Source organism: Paroedura picta, chromosome 2 (assembly GCF_049243985.1).
Source record: "Paroedura picta isolate Pp20150507F chromosome 2, Ppicta_v3.0, whole genome shotgun sequence".
In the NCBI taxonomy this organism is placed as follows: Eukaryota; Metazoa; Chordata; class Lepidosauria; order Squamata; family Gekkonidae; genus Paroedura; species Paroedura picta.
In genome coordinates, this window is record NC_135370.1 from 72,355,529 (window position 1) to 72,376,730 (window position 21,202).

Below are 21,202 nucleotides of genomic sequence, written 5' to 3' on the forward strand. Positions count from 1 at the left end.
TCCTCTAACATTTATTGCATAGTAATGATAACTCATGTTAAAAATTAATAAAAATGTGAAGATTTCCTCTTGCAGTGACAGGGCTTCATTCTGTCTTGTCTTTTCCTAGGTCTCAGGAAACTGGAAGCCTTTTTTGGTGTCCTCATAACAATAATGGCAGTGACATTTGGCTATGAGGTAAAATCACACTGCTTCACGTGTCATGATACCTGCCCTTCATAAAATTTTGTGTCGGGTACAAGCTTTGCATGATTCTTCAGGGACCATAAGCACATAAGAAATGTACATCTCCTCTGGTATCCCTTCAGATGCCTTCAATCAGAGAGCCCACAGGAAAGCAGCATCCTTCCCTCAATAGCTAATAGCCATGATAAGCCTATCACTCACAAATTTAGATATTATTTCTAAAAGGCCATCTAGGTCTGGCCATTGCAGCATCTTGTAGCAGAGGAATCCATGAGCTTATGATGTACCCAAATAGCAAATACTTGAAAGGTTTTCCACATGTAGTCAGTTATCAAAGAGATGCTCAAAAAATGGAAGTAATTTGCTACAGACTGAGAACTTCTTGTCCTGGGTATATTTTTGCCACTTATGAGGCATGCCAGTGGTCACGTACAATATCCCATCTTTCTGGCACATCTGGATGCCATACTGCCATCTCAGCTCCACTGGCATGTCTGGTGCAGTCCAACTGCTCCCTTGTAAATTCTGTAGTGCCAGGGGCTTCTTAGGGGCTGATCCACACCAGGCCTGGGACAGCAGTGGCCTGGCGGCAGTGTCTTATGAAAGCAGGGATTTGCCCTACTTCCATATGGTTGTCCTCTCAGCCTTTTCCACCTATGCGGAATTGGCCTAACTCAGCCATGTGGGATGGGTAGGTGTGTTGCTCATTCTGCAATCTGCCTATCAAGTAGTTCTCCATCTTTGTTTCATCCACAGTATGTGGTAGTGAAGCCCAGCCAGAAGGAGGTGGTAAAGGGGATATTCTTTCCCTACTGCAAGGACTGTGGCCAGAAGGAACTTCTGCAAGCCGTGGGTATTGTTGGAGCCATCATCATGCCTCATAACATCTACCTGCATTCCTCTCTTGTCAAGGTCAGTGTTTGGCACTGAGTAATCTGCAGATCAGCTCTCCTCATTTCCAGGGCTGAATCCAATCCCAGGTCAATTCAATCCCTGCCATCTACACTTAATGCAATTTCCATTTTGATTTTGGCCAATTTAAATGTTCCCTCTGCAACAAGCATGATAGGTCTGGAGTAACCCTACCTTTTCCCTGCTATATCCTAGAGTGGATATAACCCTCAATATTTGAAAAATTGGCATGAGAAAGCATGCAGCTGTCTGCTTGTCCTGAACTAACTTGTTGCCAAGCTTCAGACACTGTAGAAAAGCCCTGATTGGCCAGGGTATCAGTTCCAAGTAGGCTTGTGCGATTTGGACGCCACAGCAGCTGCTCCCTCCAGGCGCAGCCAGTGCCGCGCGGTGGGGGGGAAGGGCGTTGCCACCCCCGTTGCCCTCCCCCCTCGTGGTGTGGCGCTGGCTGCATTCAGAGGGAACGGCCGCCGAAGCGGCTGAATTGCACAAGCCTAGTTCAAAGGCTTTCTTGCTCCCAGGTTGTAAGCTTCTCTTAAAGGGGAAGCCCTAACTTCTCTTGGCAGAAGCTCCACAAACCCTAACTTCTGTCAGCAGAGATTTTCCTCTTGGATTTATTCCCCCTCCTCTGCTGTCTCCAATCCTCTCCCGCCCCCTTCAAGAAAAGAAAGAGCCTCCTGCTGCGCTTGGATCCCCCACTTCTGACCTTCCCTAATCATGTGCAGAACACTTTTGTGTTTCAATGGGGGGGGGGGAATAGAGGAAGACCCGAGTTCAAATCGATCTATATTCAGCAGGATCCACAATAGAATAAACAAAGTAAGTGCAGAATCAGCCCAGGTCTTAGAAGTTGCCCTCCGTGACTTCAAATCTGCCTTCCGAATTACAAGAGAAGGTATGGTACAGCAGGAGTATGTGCTTGCAAGGCAAGGGACAGCTTCAGAAAAGGAAGGGAGATCTATTCATACTGTGAAGGTACAAGAGGAGAGAGGAGCTAGTTTTCTCATAAAGCAGATTATTCATGACTACCACAGTAAAGCATCTGACCATATGGAATCTACTAAGAATCCATATTATGTACTGGAAATGCCTTGAAATTTCTGGAGTGGGAGTCAGGAATAGTTCCTCCCTGGCTGCAATCCTTTTTCCTTCTCATGGTGCCTCTTTAAAAGGCACTGAAGGACTTTTCCATGAGAAGCTTTTACTGTGCAATTAATACATGTCTGTAGTACACCAGCCTCTTGTCTCCTGTTCCGGTAGGGTATTGGGCATCCACACCTTGCTGAATATTGTGGATTGTTATGCTACAGCAGTCACTTGCACTGGGATTTCCCTGCCTGGGGTCAGACAGTCCAAGAAGTGGATGATTGCCATGGCACAACAAGAGCATCATCTCCAGCGATATGAAGATACAGCATTAGCTACAGAAATACTGTGTTTTATATGAATTCCAGGCTAAAACAGATTTCCTGCAGAAGATAGATGCAGTCTCCAGATTTTTTAAAAAGTACAGGGAGGCTTTGAATTTGATTCAAGCTGTCTACTCAAAAATTCTCCCCAAGGCTTTATTCCCTCTGCACAGTAAAAGATGCTCATCAAAAGTTGAAGCTTTCCTGCAGTGAAAGTGGCTCTTTTGCAGGAAGAAAGAATTCTATCAGAGGAAGGATTCTTAGGCCAGGGAAAAGCCTCAGTCATTGTTAAACCAGTATCTTTCATCCTGGATGGTAGAAAGCAATGGGAAGGGGGAAAATTTAAATAGAAAAATTGTCCATGGAACTAAGCACCTACTGTGTCTCCAAATAATTTTAGAGCCCTCTGGCCTGCATCTACATTAAAGTCGGAGTGAGATGAAGGCCCTTTATATATGTCCTGTATCACATCTAGTTTTGCTTTGTCAGCAGAAAAAATGTGATAGATCTCTCAGTAGCATACTTATGAGGTGACTGCTGTATGGAAGATGGTTAGATAAATTACCCATATATTTTGGATGATGTAGCAATGAGAGACACCCATGAAAAAATTAGGATATTTTTATTTGTGTATTAATAAATTGTATTGGCCACCCCCAAGAACTTGACATAGCTACATATTATCAGTATAAGAAACGTGTTTTTCACAGATACCCACAGATCTTAGAAAATTTAAAATCTCACTTATCCGTAACTGTTCCTTTAAAAAAAAAGTTACAGGTATATTGCTTGTGTCCACTGGAAATAGGTACAACAGGAGAGAAATGCAAAAATAAATAAACAAAGATAAAATAGCTTACACTGGCATATCAGATTTTGAGTAACCACAAATATTTTGCCACATTTACACACAAATTAGCATTTTCAAGACAAACTATTTTGTAAACCTCCCAACTAGAAAGTGAGACAAGTATTCTTCCATGGGAGAAATGACAGGCAGGAAGTAAGGAAGCTTAATTTCTGTCACACAGTGTCTTATTCTCCCCTACAAAGCCACTACCCTCCACCATTTATTTACTTATACACTTATTTACTTCATTTATACTCTACAATTCTCTATCTCATAAAGCTATTCTCCCTCCAGCTAATTCCAGTTTTGGATTCTGGCAGAAGAAACAAATATTACAAAATGGCAAGGGTTGTGAACCTCCAGGTGGGACCTAGCAATCTGTTTCTGCACTGGGAATTTTTCTGCTCCAGTTCCCATGTGGGAACACAAATCTGGGGTGGATGAGATGCACCAGGCCAAATGCTCCCCCATGCAGGAGCAGGAAGAGGTGGGGCAACTTACCCCCACTCAAACTCCAGCCTGCAGCCTGGTGTAAAACCTTCCGTGAAGAAACAGTCCCGGAATTACAATGTCTCCAGGCAATAGAGATCAATTCCCCTGGAGAAAATGGCTGATTTGCAGGGTGAACTCTATGGCATCATACCCCACTGAGGCCCCTCCCTCCCCAGGCTCCCCCCACCAAAACTCCAGAAATTTCCCTGTTCAAATCTGGCAAGACTACAAAGGGGGGTATTTGTAGCAAAGAAGCCACAGTTACAATATACATTAAGCACTTTCTAAGATACCATAATCTACCCGAAAATGCTCCTTGTGAATCTTGTCCCTTTACCTCGTATAGTTCAACAATTCCTTAGGGCTATAAAACATTCCTTCTTTAATTTTTTTGCAGGCTGTTCGCACTCCTCTTGAGCTGATTTTGTTTAGGGAAAGCCCCTGAACAACTGCATGGAAAGATCTATCCCACTTCTCATTTTACTAAAGGGAATTCATGAAAGTTCTATGAGGGCCCTAAATTAGCCCATAAAAATAGAATGGAGGGGGACATATCTATGTGAAGATAAGGGGATATCCCCTGTCTCCTCCTAGTTTATAAGCTTCTGATTCAAGACCAAAGAACAGGAGCTGCAGTCAGAGCAGCCCATGAGGCTATAATAGCAACAGCCTCTCCAGAACATTCTCCAGCTCTTCAGCTCCTGCATTTTGGGGCTTTAGGCAATATCCTGCATGCTTAGAGGAGCTGTGAAACATTCTGTCCCTTCTCTACAGACCCGAGAAATTGATCGCGCTGATGGGCGAGCAGTGAAAGAGGCGAACAAGTACTTCCTGATCGAGTCCATCATTGCACTCTTTATCTCTTTCCTCATTAACCTTTTTGTCATGTCTGTGTTTGGAGAAGCTTTCTACCATCAAACCAACCAGCAAGTGGTGAGTGCTATGCTTAAACCCCATTGTATGAAATGTCAAACTTTGGCCCTTGTATGAAATGAGTTTGACACCTGTGGCTTCAGCAGTGTTTTAAATGTATCCTGAGACCTCCCACCCAGCAGATCTCTCTCCACAGAATGTGCATGGCTAGAGGGGAAGGGTGTGGTATAATGACTGAGAAAATGAGTCCCAGTTCAAATCTCTCCTTTGCCATGAACTCAGAACCAAGTGCCCCTCTCAAGCAACCCCCTTCCCCTCTCTGCAAAATACTATCTTATGGATTTGCCCTAAGAAGAGAATGTGTGAAGTGCTTTGGACATTGAAAACACTCTATTAATGTAATATCATTATTACTTTGCCCAGAGTTCTTTCTACCACTCACAGATAATACCTTTTTTGCCTTTGTATTCCAGCATGATGTATGCGCAAACCATTCCAGTCCTTATGTTGATACCTTTCCTATGAATAACGAAACAGTTTCTGTAGACATATTCCAAGGGGTAAGTTTCTAGCAGAAAGCTGCCTGCTCCTCTGGCCGCATTGCTGATAGTATAAAGGCAGCTCCCTGGAAAGCTGTCATTCATTCTGGTCTTGCCACTTCCCTGCATGCTTTGCAGCACACAGACATGTTGCCTTGGATGCAGTCTAGGCAGACACTTAGCTGTTTATTTAGAGAATGCAAATACTGCTTTGCCAGAGTCCTGGTCAAGGCAGCATACAAGTATTATTGTAATTTATTGTATGGCAGAGTTACACACAGGAAGCATATAATAATATAAACAATGTAGCCAAGTAGGTATAACGGTTATGCAGACAGATGGGGCAATCCCCTTCAATACTAATATCTAAAAACAACACCATAACAATACCATAAAATCTTTTAAAACGTCAAAAATTACCAACATAAAAAAAACAGACACTAGCCATTAGGAAAAAGCCAGGAGGCCTTTTTTAAAAAAGCAGAATATGACCATGGACCACACTAAATACAATATTCCTAAGAAGAACATAAAACATAAAAAAGATAATTCTCATGCAGGCTTTCTATGGGTCTTTTCTGTGCCTTTCCTCCTTTTTGTTGACAGGGTTCAAGCAACAATCCAATTCTCTCTTTGGAGTTTGCTGTCAATGAATTTACTGCAACAGGAGTTTGCCAAAAGAGGCAATAACTGACCACATATCACTAATGCAAGAGAGAAGCTTTCAGACAGAGCTCAAGCACTAACACATAATAACACACGCCGACAGGTAGGCTGAACGGCAAGAGAAAACATTAGCTCAACCCTGAACACTGGAGAGTGCACCACAGCGCCCCCTAGGGTACTAGTGGACTACTATATTTTTTCAGTCTTTACATGAAAGTAGGTTGCGCTTCTCCAACACTTTTCACTTAAACAAAGTTTGAATCCATTGGCACCTTTAAGATACTGGTTATGCATCTGACAAAGTGTGCATGCACATGGAAGCTTATACCTTGAATAAAATTTGGCTGGTCTTGAAGGTGCCCCTGGACTCAAACTTTTTTCTGCCACTTCAGCATGGCAACTCACCTGAATCACTTTTCACTTTACTAATTTAATTCCTTTTCTCATTAAATGAGAGATTTAGAACAATGAAGATATTTGGATTGTAGTCATGAGGAAAATAACAAGGATTCTCTGCAGTCAGATGTTCTGTACTATGTTCCCATAAAACAATGTATTCTTTCCACGAGAGGGTTCAAGCAGCCAGGAATAGGTAGCTGGACTGTTGCTCTATGTAGCGCAGCCTGAGGGAGCATCCTCACTTAGCCCCCCTTAATGCTTCCTATCTCTTTCTCTTCCTGCCCAGGGAGTTATTCTGGGATGCTACTTTGGGTCCGTTGCTCTCTACATTTGGGCCATAGGGATCCTTGCAGCTGGTCAGAGTTCTACCATGACAGGCACTTATGCAGGACAGTTTGTTATGGAGGTAAGAAATTACATGGACCACTGCCTAGATCAGTGGTTCTCAACCTGGGGGTTGGGACCCCTCTGGGTGGTCAAACAACCCTTTCGCAGGGTGAGCAGTTTGGCCAGGGGGCACCGTATCACAACAGCCTTGCGGGGTAGATTGAGATAGAGTGTTTGTCTGCCTGGAGCAGTGGAATAGAGCGAGATTGTTATGGTGGGATAAGAGGCAGAACTGAACTGAGAAACCCTCATTTATATACAATCATGAACAATGGATCTTCACACCATTGGTCAGTTTTGGTTTAATTTCTGTGAATGAACACTTGCGTAATTTTATGGTTGGGGTCACCACAACATGAGGAACTGTATTAGAGGGCTGCGGCATTAGGAAGGTTGAGAACCACTGGCCTAGATCTACCAGGTGCCTGAGGGTCATTTCTTTCTCTCACAGATTTCCCTGATTCTCTGGCAAGTTTGAAGACATGACAGTGCTCTAAGATATTTAAGTTCATAAATGTTATGCCCAACCTCATGCTGCTTCTTAAAAGTTAAATTTATAATTTCTCAGACATTTTAGAGTTGGTGAACTGGTATGTAGGTAAAGCAAAGCAGCTGGTTATCCTTTTTTTCAGGAAAGATCCATTCGGGGAATAGCCTAGTCAAGAAATAGATTGTGCAGGAATATGGGTAGGCTCTAACATTTGGATTTCTGAAAATCTTAGCTCATTTAAACAAAAAAGTATCCATCCTTTAAACTTTATGGAGAAAATATAAAGGAATTGTCTGCTCAGAAGGTAAGCAGGGTTCACCAAGGAGAACCAGAGCTGCTATGTGGAGAAAGGCCATGGCAAACCACTACAGTTCATTTCTTGGCTTGAGAACCTCATCAAGGATGCCCATAAATTGGTTGCAGTTGGATGGCACTTATCTGTCACCATAACCACCAAAGAAGATTTTGCATGGGGTTTTAAACATTCACAGCACATGTATAGAACAGTTCTTTATTCCCTCCCATGATTCCTAGTTCTATTGCCTACATCAGTGTTCATTGTTAAGTAAAGTGATTACTTTTTGTAAACTGTGCAAGTGCAGAGAAATCCTGAACTGCAACCAAGTTTTTATGGCTTTTGCCAGTTATGAAAGGGGTACTGATTAACCTAGTTGTTTTCAAAGAGTCCTTAATATTTGATAGTTGTTTTAAAAAAATCACTGCAGCTAGTTAGAAAGCACAACAGGGTTTCAATATAGAACTATAGCTTTCATGTTGCATTTTAATCAGCTGAAAGGAGAACAGTTTGGCCCTTTAAAATGTTCCGACTGATTGATTGCATTGAATTGTATTTTGTCATGGATGGAATTAATTTAAAACATTTGTACCTCAAACTTCTAGCAGAATGCTCCCAAGCTGAATTCCATCATAAATAAAATAAACAATATTTTAAAAGACACATTATTATGTTAGAGTTGCCAGTTCTGGGTTGGGAAATACCTGGAAACTTTAGGGGTGGAACTGGGAGTGGGTGGGATTTGGGGCAGGGAGGGGTCTCAGTAGAGTATAATGCTATGGACTCCACCCTCCAAAGCAGCTATTTTCTCCAGGGGAACTGATCTCTGTCTCTTGGAGATGAGATATAATTCCAGGGGATCCCCAGGTCCCGCCTCAGGACTGGCATGCCTATGTTATCCCCGGTGTTACTAAGCACCAATAGAATGAGCAGCTAAAAACTCTTAAGCAGTTCAACCCACCAAAACAGATTAAGAGCAAATAACAAATAGAGTGATGGAAAAGTCAACAACAGAGAACAATATAGGGAAAAGGCAGCTTATCTAACAAACTGGGTATAAGAGCCTCTCTCTATTGTGTAAAGAGCCTCTTGTGGCAGTGGTAAGGCAGCCAACATGCTATCTGAAGCTCTGATCATGAGGCTGGGAGTTCGATCCCAGCAGCCGGCTCAAGGTTGACTCAGCCTTCCATCCTTCTGAGGTCGGTAAAATGACTACCCAGCTTGCTTGCTGGGGAGTAAAATGGTAATAACTGGGGAAGGCACTGGCAAACCATCCTGTATTGAGTCTGCCAAGAAAACGCTAGAGGGCGTCACCCCAAGGGTCAGACATGACCCGGTGCTTGCACAGGGGATACCTTTACCTTTATATATTGTGCATAAACAGACACATGTCTCCTATTGTACTGGGAGCATCCAGTAGCCGGCTGCCCTAACTGCATGTCTGCACTTGCTGCATGAGAAGTCTTCGTATGCGGTCTTCCTCACAGAATCCCACTTTTCCTGTTCATGAAGAATAATTTGACCTGACATATGTCAATTTGATTTTTCTCCTTTACAAAATAGCAATAGGATCCTGGTCATTATCATCCAGTAATGAAAAAGAGGGTACATTCCTTTCCTTCAAGCCTACTTTCAGAATCTCCCTTGTGACAAACTACATGGAACTTCATTGCTTTAAAACCACCAAATTTTGACCCTGCTAGTAGTAGAAATAAATTCAAGGTGTATAGGGTGTAAAGTTCTCTTCTTCTCCAGTATGTCTGCGGAGGAGAGGCAGTTGTGCTGAAGTGGCTGCTGTGTTTATAGAATAATAGAATCATAGAATCATAGAGTTGGAAGGGGCCATACAGGCCATCTAGTCCAACCCCCCGCTCAATGCAGGATCAGCCCAAAGCATCCTAAAGCATCCAAGAAAAGTATGTATCCCACTTTTGCTTGAAGACTGCCAGTGAGGGGGAGTTCACCACCTCCTTAGGCAACCTATTCCACTGCTGAACTACTCTGACTGTGAAAAAAAAAATTTCACTTTAGGAAAGGGAGATGGGGGATTCTACAGGTCTGGAGTCACAGCAGATTACCCCATCATGATACTATTGATAGCTGGAAGAATCAGAACTGGATTTAAAGAGGGAGGGAAATTACTTTAACCTGCCCTTGCTCATAACCCTATTGAAAAATCTGCCTCTTGTAGGCCTGTTCCTGATTCCACTGACTAGTTCACTCAGGCCAGCCATGCAATGACTGGCCATTTTGTTGTCCCTTTCACACTCTTCGTTACAAACCTTGACTCCAGCCCGACAAAGTTTTATTCAAGGTATAAGTTTTTGTGTGTACATATACTTCCTCAGATACAATGAAATGGAAGTTTCCAGATCCTTACATATTGGTTGAAGGTGAGCGGTAAATAATGAAGATGTATACCTGATTCAAGCACCAAACAGCAATAACATGCTTAGTTTATAAGATTACCATTTGACTGGGTTTAATTCTGGGGGGGGGGGCAACGTGAAGGAAATAACTATGTCAAAATTGGAGGTTTATGGGAAGCTGTATCCTTAACTGTGGAATATATGAGTTGGTAACTTCCATTTTGTTATATCTGAAGAAGTGTGCTTGCACATGATAGCTTATACCTTGAATCAAACTTGTTTGATCTTAAAAGTGCCACCTGACTCAAATTTTGTTCTACTGCTTCAAACCAAGGTGAGTCCCCACCTGAATCACTCTTGAGTATCTATACAAGATTTTCCCTTTTGGTGCAGACTTAATTGACCACTAGATGGCAGAATCTTACAAGATATCTGTGGTCCTTTATGATGGAATGTTTGGAGGTTCTGTTGCCTCACTGGGGGGTGGGGAATGTGAGGCATGGGGCTTTTCAAATGGAAGGAGGAGAATATCCTGATAAATAATGGCAATTTAGGTGGATCTCTGTGGATCTAATGACACCTTTTTTATCCCCTCTAGGGCTTCTTGAAACTACGTTGGTCCCGTTTTGCCCGGGTGGTCTTCACTCGCTCCTGTGCCATCATTCCCACTGTTTTTGTCGCTGCTTTCAAAGGTGTAGCAAACCTGACAGGCCTGAATGACCTTCTCAACGCCCTGCAAAGCATCCTTGTAAGGTTCCAGCTCCCGGCAGCCCAAGGCAGCCTCCACTCTAAACAGGCTGGGCCAGCCCTTTGCTCCAACCGGTTGAGGAGACTGGTGGGACTGATTGCCACTTCTCCCACAGGACATGAAATCTGAACATCCCTTGTTTTTTGTTTTTTTCATTTGCAGTTATTTAAATGTAGGCAGAGTAAAACTCACCTGAATCAACAAAACTCATCAGCCAGTTTGGGGGCAGGGATTGCAGAAACACTGCTGTAATACTGGCCCTCTAGAGAAGCATTTTAGGTGCAGAAGAGTTGTGGGGTAGGCAAGAAGTAATTGGGGTCCCCAGGGACACATTACGGAGTACACATGTTGAGTCTAGGAAGCCAATCCTGACTGACAAAGGATTTGAACCTGTTTCCTCTGTAATATGTGAATAAGCATGCACAAGTCCCAAAGAAGTGAGAATTCCCAAATAGCCAGTGATTTCTTAGTATTATGTAAGCTTTTGGGTCAGAAGGGAAACTTGAGATCTTTTAAAACACACTCAACCCATTTTACCCTCTCATTTCCAGCTACCTTTTGCGGTCATACCTGTTCTCACGTTCACTAGCATGCAGCCTCTCATGCAGGACTTCACCAATGGCATGTAAGTAGCTCAACATGGGGATGCCATGAAGTACAACATGAGTTCCAAAGAGGTGTATGCAAACTTCCTGGTACATTTTATTGCATGTACCTCCATATTATTGAACCTGCTACCTAGCCATTTCCCCTCTTTGATCCACCTATCCAGGAAACTCTCTACATCCCCCTACCCATCCTTGTTCATTCAACTATATATCTAAATATTTATCAGGTTTTCCTTAGCACCTGTTATTCTGAATATGCCTAAATGTTATTAAAAGGAAGTGCTAATTCTGTTAGAATAAATGAAGCAAATATGCACGACTCATTCTAATTACAATATGTAGGGGGGGGGGATTGCAGATCTTGAGACACTTGGAGGGGAGGGGACTCATGTCGAGAGCCTGAGCATACAAGGCCCCGGAAACTAGTTCTCATAAGAAGAGGTGGGGAACTCTCACTCATGGAGTTACTGTTGTCTGATTACTGGAAGCCCTGCTCAATATTCAAAATCTTTTTGAAGTCTTTCCTCATTTTTTGCAACCTATTATGACATATGAGAGCTAGAACTGCTTTCTTAAAGTGGGAAGTGTAGCTTCTCAGATAGCTAAATTCTAGATGTATGCAACACACAGCCATGCCTGTTTATGCCACATCCTCTCCTGCCATCCATGCACATCCCTCTGAACACCTCAGTTCTCTCTTGAGTGTATGACAGCCTGCCAGTTGTGGTTACTTCCCTGCTTCTGGGTACCATGCTAAACAGCCGAAGCTACTGGGAGCTGAGTTTTGTTTTATTATTATTATATAAATAATATTTAATTTGTATATTTGTTTCTCCCATTATAACCAAGAGTTAATGCATCTAAACCACAGAAACAAGCTAGACTTAGACCATTTATGCACTGGGCACTTTACTGCCCCAGCTCTCGTGCAGGAACACAAATAGGGGGCAAATGAGGTGCACTGGCCCAAATGCTCCCCCGTGTGGGTGCAGGAAGAGGTGGGGCCACCTGCCACGACTAAAACTCCAGCCTGCAACCCAGCATGAAACCTCCAGTGCATAAACGGTCTTATTGGTAGCATATCAGTCCAAATCTGCCCCTATGCCACCTAAAGCAGGGTTTAGGAGTCCACTTGAAAGTACAAAAGAGCCATAAGTAGGTTGATATTCAACCATCTCTTTGGCCATCACAGCAGCCATTTCCCCCCTAACTTAGCCACTAGAAGCAAATCCGGCTGGAAGCAGAATGCTTGGGCAGGGCTGTAGGCAAGGGATCAATGAGAAGGTTCTATAGTCTTCACCCATGCATCCTTTCTCGTCTTTGAACTTGAAGTGCCTACATGTCAGGGGACAAATCCAGAGTGTGATAGGTGTTCCATTTTAGTAGTCATGACAGTCTGTGTCTTTGATCCCTTTCCCCATATTTTTATTCCTTTTTTCTTAGCATAGGGAAGATTGTGATGATCCTGATCACTGGATTGGTTTGTGCAGTTAACCTTTACTTTGTGGTGACAAGTATAGTGAACCTGCAAAATGTGGCATTCTACATTCTCTCAGGATTGGCGCTCCTTGTATATATGGTCTTTGTCTTCTACCTGGTAAGAAGCCCATCACTGAGTAAGACCACCTCTGTCTCTGATCTTCTTCTGCTAAGCTGGAAACTCGTGCTAAGTTAGGTCCATGACTTATTGGTCTGGCTCAGTATGATGCTTTGCCTTTTCTTTTTTAAAACCCCAACACCTTTTCAATAGCCCCAGAGAGGAGGTTTCTCCAGTCCCATGAATTTTATTCCTGAAGCTACGGTGTTTGAACGCCAAGTCTATCCCCTGAAGATTATTTTCTGCTTATCTTTTATTTAGAGATATTCAGAGCTGTAGTTGTATGAGGCCTGGGCTAGTATCCACAGTGCCACAGAATTCACCACCACCATTATTATTATTATTTATATTTCTAGAGGCTCAGGACAGATTGCTTAATTTAGATATACAAATTAAGATAAGTAAGATCTTACTTATCAAAAGCACAAATACAGTTATAAAATAGAGACTGTTTTGCCCACTCGCACATCTTATCAAGAAAAGAGGAGTAAAATATACTCCTTAGATAAAATTAGTTAGGTGAATCTGGATAACTGTAGGTAGTTCAGTGAGCTTTCTGATGTTGTCCTGTTCTATAGCCTCAACCATAGGCCTAGAACAATAGCTTTGTCTTACATGCCCTGCAGAACCATTTGAGGTCCCAAAGAGACCTGATCTCACTTGGCAGAGCATCCCACCAGGCTGGGACCAGAACTGAAAAGCCCTGGCCTTGGTTGAGGCCAATTTGATTTCCTTTGTTGAATGATTCAGAATGTTCTTTGGGGGACATAATGGGAGAGGTAGCCATATGTTTGGAGAGTTGACTGAAGATAAATACAGATAAATACAGCTAAGATGCAAGGCTGGCTAGGTTCACATGCCGTGGATAAGATGATACATCTCCCAGCCCTTGACAGGGTCCAATTAACAACTTTGGCAACTGTCAAAAGTCTGGGAATGACCCTGGATGCTTCCTTATGAAAGAAGGCCCAAGTCACAAATGTTGCTCACCTGGCATTTTACCATCTTCACCAGGTGTGTAGTAGCATGTTTATTCAGACAATTGACCCATATAGATCATACATCTGCAGAAAAGGTGTGATAACTAGGACCTTACTTGTCGGCATCTGACCTAACCACTGTGATCCAAGCAACAGTCACCTCCAGGCTAAACAACTGTAAGTCACTCTATGTAGGGCTACTCTTGAGATTGGTCCAGAAACTTCAACTGGTCTAGAATGTGGTGGCATGAGTCATTACCTGGACCCAATGGCTCCAAATGAAAGACTGGATCAAGTTCAGGGGTTTGGTTTTGACTGTCAAAGCCCTTTGCAGTCTAAAACCATTGTATCTATGAGACATCCCTCATCAGATATAGCTAGGTGTCATCAGCATTCTGGATGGAGGTGCACCCCATTAGCCAAAGTAAGTGGGGCAGGGGGGGTATCTGTGGAGAAGTCTCCGATGCAGTGGGGGTGGGGGCACTGCCAGGTCATATGGTGGTCACAGGGGTCTGGGAGCTGACCGGAGTGGGTGAAGAGATAGGATTAAGGGTGATAGGAAGAGACTGGTATCGTAAGAAAGGGCTGGGGAAAACCAGAGACTCCGTGGCATGCTTGTAGAGAACTTTCATTTGTTTCTGGTCTTCTTTTGTTGTACCTCCATTCCAGATCTGGACATGCCTCATCTCACACGGAGTCACCTTCCTAGCTCGAGGTCCTCACACTCGATTCAATTATGGCCTGCAGTAATAGCACCTTCCCAGAAACTGCTGTGCTACCAGAATCAGAAGCTGCTACTCATCTGGATTGGTGTGTAGGCAAAGCAGCAGAAGTGCCAGAACACAGATCTCTGCTGGCTTTGGGAACTGTGGCAGAGCTACACATAAAGTCCCAAGGACTGTCTCTGGCTACCTTCAGTTAAAGAATCCTCCTGCTTTGAAGAATTGTAGCCATTCACCAAGATGGTTCTGGATGAAATGAACCATTGTTCTGATTCAGCATAACGTGGCTGCTTATGTCTTACCCTGCTGAAAAGGGAGAGAAGTCTTCCAGCTGCCCATCCATGTTATGTCTAGGAAGGAGGACACAGCACCCACAACTTCCTTCAAAAGGACATTTGGGAATAGAGGGTACGATGTATTCAAGTCATTGTATGCATAATTCTGTGATTACTGCTCTTTACCCCTATGTGTGACTGGGTGAGTCTGGAAGTTCTCTCTGTTTTGAGAGGGAAGTGATTCTAGCACACTCTATGATAATCACTGCCATACTGTTTGGTCTTTCATTTCTGGCAGAACAGAGGTTATGTCACTATTTGAAGATCTGGCCTTGGGCCGATTTTGCCCAAGGCTGAATTTGCAGGCCCCCTTTAAGTATCCTGGAAGCATTTGTATAACAAGGGGCATTACATTAGCTGTGAAAGTAGCATTTCCCCTCTCACACTAAAAATATGACTATGTATGATATAAAACATGGCTATCACCAAAGAAATCAACTTTGCTTTTTTAAATTATATTTTTGTCTCCCCTACCCTCATTAGATCTCAGAGATCCTCATTTTATCTTCACAGCAACTGTCAGGGACACAGTCTGCAAGAGGGGATGGGCCCAAGGTCATTCAGGATACTTCCTGGCTGAATGGGAATTTGATCCTGGACTGAATGTTCTGTTGGTAGCATAAGAAAGGCCATAGCCCCCAAGATAATTTACCTGAGAGCTCGCACCATGACAGTGTATACTCTCAGCTTGCAGGCTGTTGGCAGCTACTTGCAGAGAAACACAATAGGATGCTATATCACGGGTAAATTGTCCTAAATGTTGGAGAAGGGAATCAACTCAGATATGTGTGATGGTCGGAAGCTATATTCTTAATATACCGTATATACTTGCATATAAGCTGAGTTTTTCAGCACAGCTTTAACACTAAAAAGGCCCTCCTCGGCTTATATGTGGGTAATTGAAATAACAGCCTGTTCCCAGCCAGCCAATCATAGCATTGTCTTCTACAAAGGTCTTGAAAGCTGGGTTTGTTGCTCCCAGCCAATCATAGCACTGCCTGCTGCAAATCTGGCAGCTTGTAGGACATCAATGGTTTGACTGAGGTTTGACTTTTTTCCCTTCAAATCACTTCTTCCAAACTATTCATTTGGTTTCTGGGGGTGGGGTGAGTTTTGGGGGTGCTTTGGGATTTATGTACTGTTTCTTTCTCCTACTGTTTCTTTCTTCTTTTATCTGTGGTTGGGTTTCTTTTAAAAGTTGATTTTTACACTTCTTTCTTTCAGTTTTACAGTTCTTTATTTCAGGGTTTTGTTCGGGGGGGCATTGTAGGTGTAGTTAGAATAGTCTATTCTCCCAGTTTGATAGCTGTTGTACTTGTTGTAGGTTGCCAACTTTGGGTACTGTTGTTCTGCTCTGGTTTGCTGGCCTGGGGGGCACTGTTTGCTTCTTCTGCCAGAGCTGTTCTCACAGAGCAGTTCTGTCAGAGCTCTCTCAGGGTGTCTGACATCAAGAGAGGAAGGGAAGGTGATTGTAAGCCGCTTTGAGACTCCTTTGGTTAGTGAAAAGTGGGGTACAAAAACCAGCAGCTATTCATCCTCTTGACATTTCTTCTGGGGGAAGGCTGGATGGGAGAGCCTGTGATGATGGAGCATGGGTTAAGCGTTTAGGCCACCCTCTAAATTTACGAGTACCTACTGCATTTCCCACTCTCGGCTTATAAAAGGTAAAGGCAGGGGTAGTCAAACTGCGGCCCTCCAGATGTCCATGGACTACAATTCCCAGAGCCCCTGCCAGCATTTGACTACCCCTGGGTAAAGGTATCCCCTGTGCAAGCACCAGGTCATGTCTGACCCTTGGGGTGATGCCCTCTAGCATTTTATGTGAGTCAATAAGTTTGTCTAGATTTTGTGGTAAAATTAGGTACCTCGGCTTATATGTGGGTTGGCTTATATGCGAGTACATACGCTGACTGATAGTAAAGTAACTATAGCTCCAATCCCATTAGATCTTGGAAGCTAAGCAGGGTCAGGGATGGGGGACCACCAAGGAACAACAGGTTGTAATGCGGAGTTACCCTAAATCGGTTGCAACACAACAGGAAAAATGGTAATTAAAAGCAATGTGGGCTATTGGACTTTTAATTAATTAATTTTTGGCAATGCAGCTTCTCCTGTATGGGTGAAAAGAGCTGCATCTGTTGAAATTCCCTCTGTCTTAGTCCACACTTCTGTTAAAGGTACAGGAACCCTGTTTGAAAGCCTAGGTTACGACCTCCTAGTTTTGCCAGGTTTTATACTGGCTCCTGCACAAAAAACTGACATCAGGAAATGGTAATGTTTACATCCATTCTGTAAAGAACCTTGCCTGCCAAGAGCTACAGATCAGGAGAAAGTCTTCTGGTCTCCTGCCATCATCCCCTGACAATACTCCTGAATACAGTAGTTCTTCACTAAGGGCTCATCTAAAGGGCCTCAGATGCAGGGAAATTAATCTCTCCACAACCTCCAGCTTATCTGTGGATCTGCAAAGTGATTGGATCTTGTTTCAGTTAACTGTCTTTTAACTCTACAACTACAATCAATTGCTTAACTAGAAGAATTAAATACAGTGATCTCAATACATGCTGAACTTTGTGGAAAACCGATTTCTTAGACTAAAGAACACAGATAAACAGCTTATTGTTCAGGTGGGAAAGTAATTAAATGCTTTTCATGAACCAAGAGGCATCCATTGATTATTTATTTTGTGCCGATCAGATTGCTGGTAACAATCAAAGAGAACCACTAAAATAAAAATTAAACATTTTTATACAAACACATGCTTATTAAATATTCATATAGACAGTTTCAGTATCCAAAGCACCTTGCCAATATCACCAGGGTGCATCACGGAAAACTCACAAAAAGACTGCCAAAAAATGATGGCTTATTTTTTAATTCTTAACATGGCACCATTTTTGCAGCACAAAACCCACTGTGTTATTTTCATTTTTGCATTGCAAATCTTGGACATAGTTCCAGCAGCATCTTATCAGCGAGACTTCTGAAACTAGCTTTACAGCGACTTTTCTTGTATTACCGCCCTGAGAATGGTCTCTTTTTTAATGCATAAATGTCAGCATGTTTTTGGTCTCCTCACCTTTTCTGCTTGCTGTCCCTCATCTACCAATGGGAGCTCGAGCGTCTACTGCTGATATTATACCTTTGTCAGCGATCACGTGAACATGCCATTTGCCCTGGCAACCCAGCCAACTTTCTTGCTATGCAAATTAGTAGAAATTACCCTGTGGTGTGCCTTTCCTCCACAGCCTTCTGTGAGTGCTCCTGAGACTACAAAGCTCTACCTCTGATCAGTGACCATGGGGAGGGGCTTGAGGCACCTGCTGCTGATTTATTTCTTTATTATATTTCTGCTTTCTCAGTGTCAGCGATCATGTGAATATTCAGTTTGATTCAGTCTCCCATTGCCTGTAATAGCCTGACAGCCTGGGTGTTCTGCATAGCTTTTTCTTAGGAAGGAAGGGGCTTTGCCTTAACTCCAGGTGGCTCCCTGGTAGCCAGTTGAGAGTGATTTTCCCCAGAAATCTATCCTTCGTAGCTTCATTTCCTCAGACCCAGGCTGTCTTAAATATACTGGCTACAAGTGACATGCTAATTGCAGACAACATTAGTTGGAATGTGAATGACGTTGCCTAGCAATGGAATTCCCCCCTCAAGCTCCCATCCCCTTACCATAGGAACTTTTTGAGGTGCATAATCGCTGGGAAGAAAACCAATGCAGTATCACAGCTCATGCGTAAATGGGATTGTTTTTTAAATGTTTTTTAAAAGGATGATTTAAAAGGGTTGGCAAACTGACTGTGTTGAAAACCAATACATGCTTAATAGGCCAGGTAAGTTGAGACTGAGGCTGATTTTGCCACAGGCTATCATGAGCCTCAGCCAAAGGATTTGAATCTGGGCAGGTCTCTCATGCCCAAGCATAGCAATCTCTGACACAAGATCCTCGTTTTCAGTCCACAAGAAACTAGGTCTGCTTGCATATGAAAAAGGATTCTCTTTGCAACTATGAATAGAGAAGAAGAGTTGGTTCTTATATGCCGCTTTTCTCTACCAGAAAGAGTCTCAGAGTGGTTTCCAGTTGCCTTCCCTTTCCTCTCCCCACAACAGACCTCCTGTGAGGTGGGTGAGGCTGAGAGAGCCCTGATATCACTGCTTGGTCAGAACAGCTTTCTCAGTGCTGTGGCGAGCCCAAGGTCACCCAGCTGGCTGCATGAGGGGGAACAGGGAATTAAACCCAGCTTGCCAGAGTTCCTAACCACTACACCAAGCTGGCTATAGTGCTATACACTATAGTGTTATAAGCAACTGTTGCTTTTAACAAAAAGTCCACCTGATGGTGTGGCAGGAGATGATGATGGGAATATGGAGCCTGCAAGGGACTGATCACAGAATAATGGCACTGAGGTGGGAAGGATCTTTTATTTATTATTATTATTGATTGATTTTTACCCTGCCATTCCCCAGAAAGCTCAGGAGGAAATATTGGAGGAAAACAGGCTGAGAAACAGTGTACCAAGGAAGAGGGCAACCTAGAAATTGGATGAGCACAATATATGACCAAGGGCCTTCCAAAAGCTCTAGAACTCTCACAGCAGTGAGATCCTTCAGTTGTCATCTTCCACTAGCAGCTGAAGACTTTTGGTTTCATTTGGCCTTCCCTGGGTGAGCCTTCCTTCCCAACCTATTTCTTAATTACTGTTTTGATGTCTTTGTACTTATTTTAACTCTGTTTTTGATTTGTTCTAATGATGTGTGTTTTTATGATGCTTTTAAAGTGTGGTTTTATCACATACGTTTTAAACTGGTAGCCCTTGGGAGGAAAGGTGGGATATACACATTGTAAATAAACAAACACTGTGTGAAAGCTCAGTTAAAGTTGTGATATGAGGAGCTCCAAAACAAGGAACACAGTGTGATGCTACAAGAAAACTATATACTATGTGTGACAGAAGGATCACACTGTATTAGAATACCCCAACGTACTAAATTAAGCTGCAGTCAACAATAATGGAATGGACAGTCCTATTCCTCATTCAGCCTATGTAAGCTGCACTTAGACCCCAAGGGGTGGATCCTAGGACTCCCATTAAGCTCAATCTTATAACTGCCCCCAACAGAGAAATACTTCCTTCCACAAATAAAGACTTCATCAGAGAAAGACTTTCTACACCAGAAGAAACCATTCTCTGTTGGGAGGAATTCTTTCTATCTTGAAAGAAGGCTTGGCAGAAGAAAGATTCCAGCCCCAAGGTGTTAACTTCAGAACCAACTTGGTCTTGAAAAGCAGGCCAAATGAAATCAAAAGCTGTACTTGACAAAAATGAAAGAGCAGTTTCCATTCAAACTGCTTTCCAGCTGCCATCTTGATCTTGCCTAGCATTTACTAGCAAGAATGATACTAATTCCTCAGTGTGCTTCAGCATGCATTGTGTCAAGTCCCTCTTGGTCTTCAGCACAGCTACTCCAGTGGGAGCCTAAGTGAATTAGCAGTGCTGGAGATGCTCCCTTCCCAATTAGTGTCAAAACCAATGTCTCTCTTAGGAATTAGGCCTTATGCTCCACACATCACATCTATTCTCTGCTGTGCATGTATGTTAAGGGCTGTCAAGTCACTTTCGACTTATAGTGACCCTATGAATCAATGATCTCCCAAAAAATCACTGTCATAAGCAACCTTACTTAGGTTTTGATGCTGGACATTATTATTACATCTCACTATTTCTTCCAATATAGACCATAATTTATTTTATTTATTTCTACCCTATTTTTCTCCCCAATAGGGATTCAAAGTGGCTTACATTTCTCCCTCATCCACTGGCACAGAGAGAACCAGAACTGTCCATTCTGGCCCAAGGTCTCAGTGCCTTAAGGCAGTACAGCCAAGCTACATTGGGTTGTCATTTTGCAGTACATTTTGAAGTGTCCCCATAACATCCCTGTCAATCCTGCACCAATGAATGATGCAGCAGAATAGCCAGGTCACACTGCCCATTTAGTTCTTGTTAGAGGTCATCAGCCAAGGCAACCTACGTAGTTTCTTTTCCAAAGCCCAGACTGAAACTAGACTGAAATTGGTCCACAACACCAGTCTCTTCCAAGAGCCCCTGGAGCTGAGAAGTAACATCCCACTCAAGCACCCTGCCAGAGAATGGAAGACTAGAGAGTGGCTGGAAGGTTCCCAACATAGTAAAGCTTAGGAAAGTGTTGTTGTTTTGTTTCAAAACAATGTAACCACTGCCTCCTTGAGCATGGGTGGTACAAACCCCACCCTTAAGGAATAATTTACTACTCCTCTTACCTACTCAGCCAGCTTTTATTGGCCAGGAAGGGCAAAGGTCAAGA

The 21,202-nt window shown here is 43.1% G+C and overlaps 1 protein-coding gene across 3 annotated transcripts in view; it reads left to right on the forward strand.

Moving 5' to 3' along the window:
• SLC11A1 (solute carrier family 11 member 1) overlaps positions 1 to 19,729 on the forward strand; it is a 42,628-nt gene extending 22,899 nt beyond the window's left edge. For 2 of the 3 annotated variants that reach the window (XM_077320678.1, XM_077320679.1), the window contains exons 7-15: positions 110 to 177; positions 943 to 1,098; positions 4,624 to 4,782; positions 5,196 to 5,282; positions 6,613 to 6,732; positions 10,466 to 10,615; positions 11,167 to 11,240; positions 12,667 to 12,820; positions 14,470 to 19,729. In XM_077320678.1, the coding sequence (XP_077176793.1) occupies positions 110 to 177; positions 943 to 1,098; positions 4,624 to 4,782; positions 5,196 to 5,282; positions 6,613 to 6,732; positions 10,466 to 10,615; positions 11,167 to 11,240; positions 12,667 to 12,820; positions 14,470 to 14,550 (1,049 nt within the window). In that variant the 3' untranslated portion in view covers positions 14,551 to 19,729. The remainder of the gene's footprint in view (positions 1 to 109; positions 178 to 942; positions 1,099 to 4,623; positions 4,783 to 5,195; positions 5,283 to 6,612; positions 6,733 to 10,465; positions 10,616 to 11,166; positions 11,241 to 12,666; positions 12,821 to 14,469) is intronic. The other variant, XM_077320680.1, reaches the window with a different exon arrangement.
• Positions 19,730 to 21,202: the final 1,473 nt, after the last annotated feature.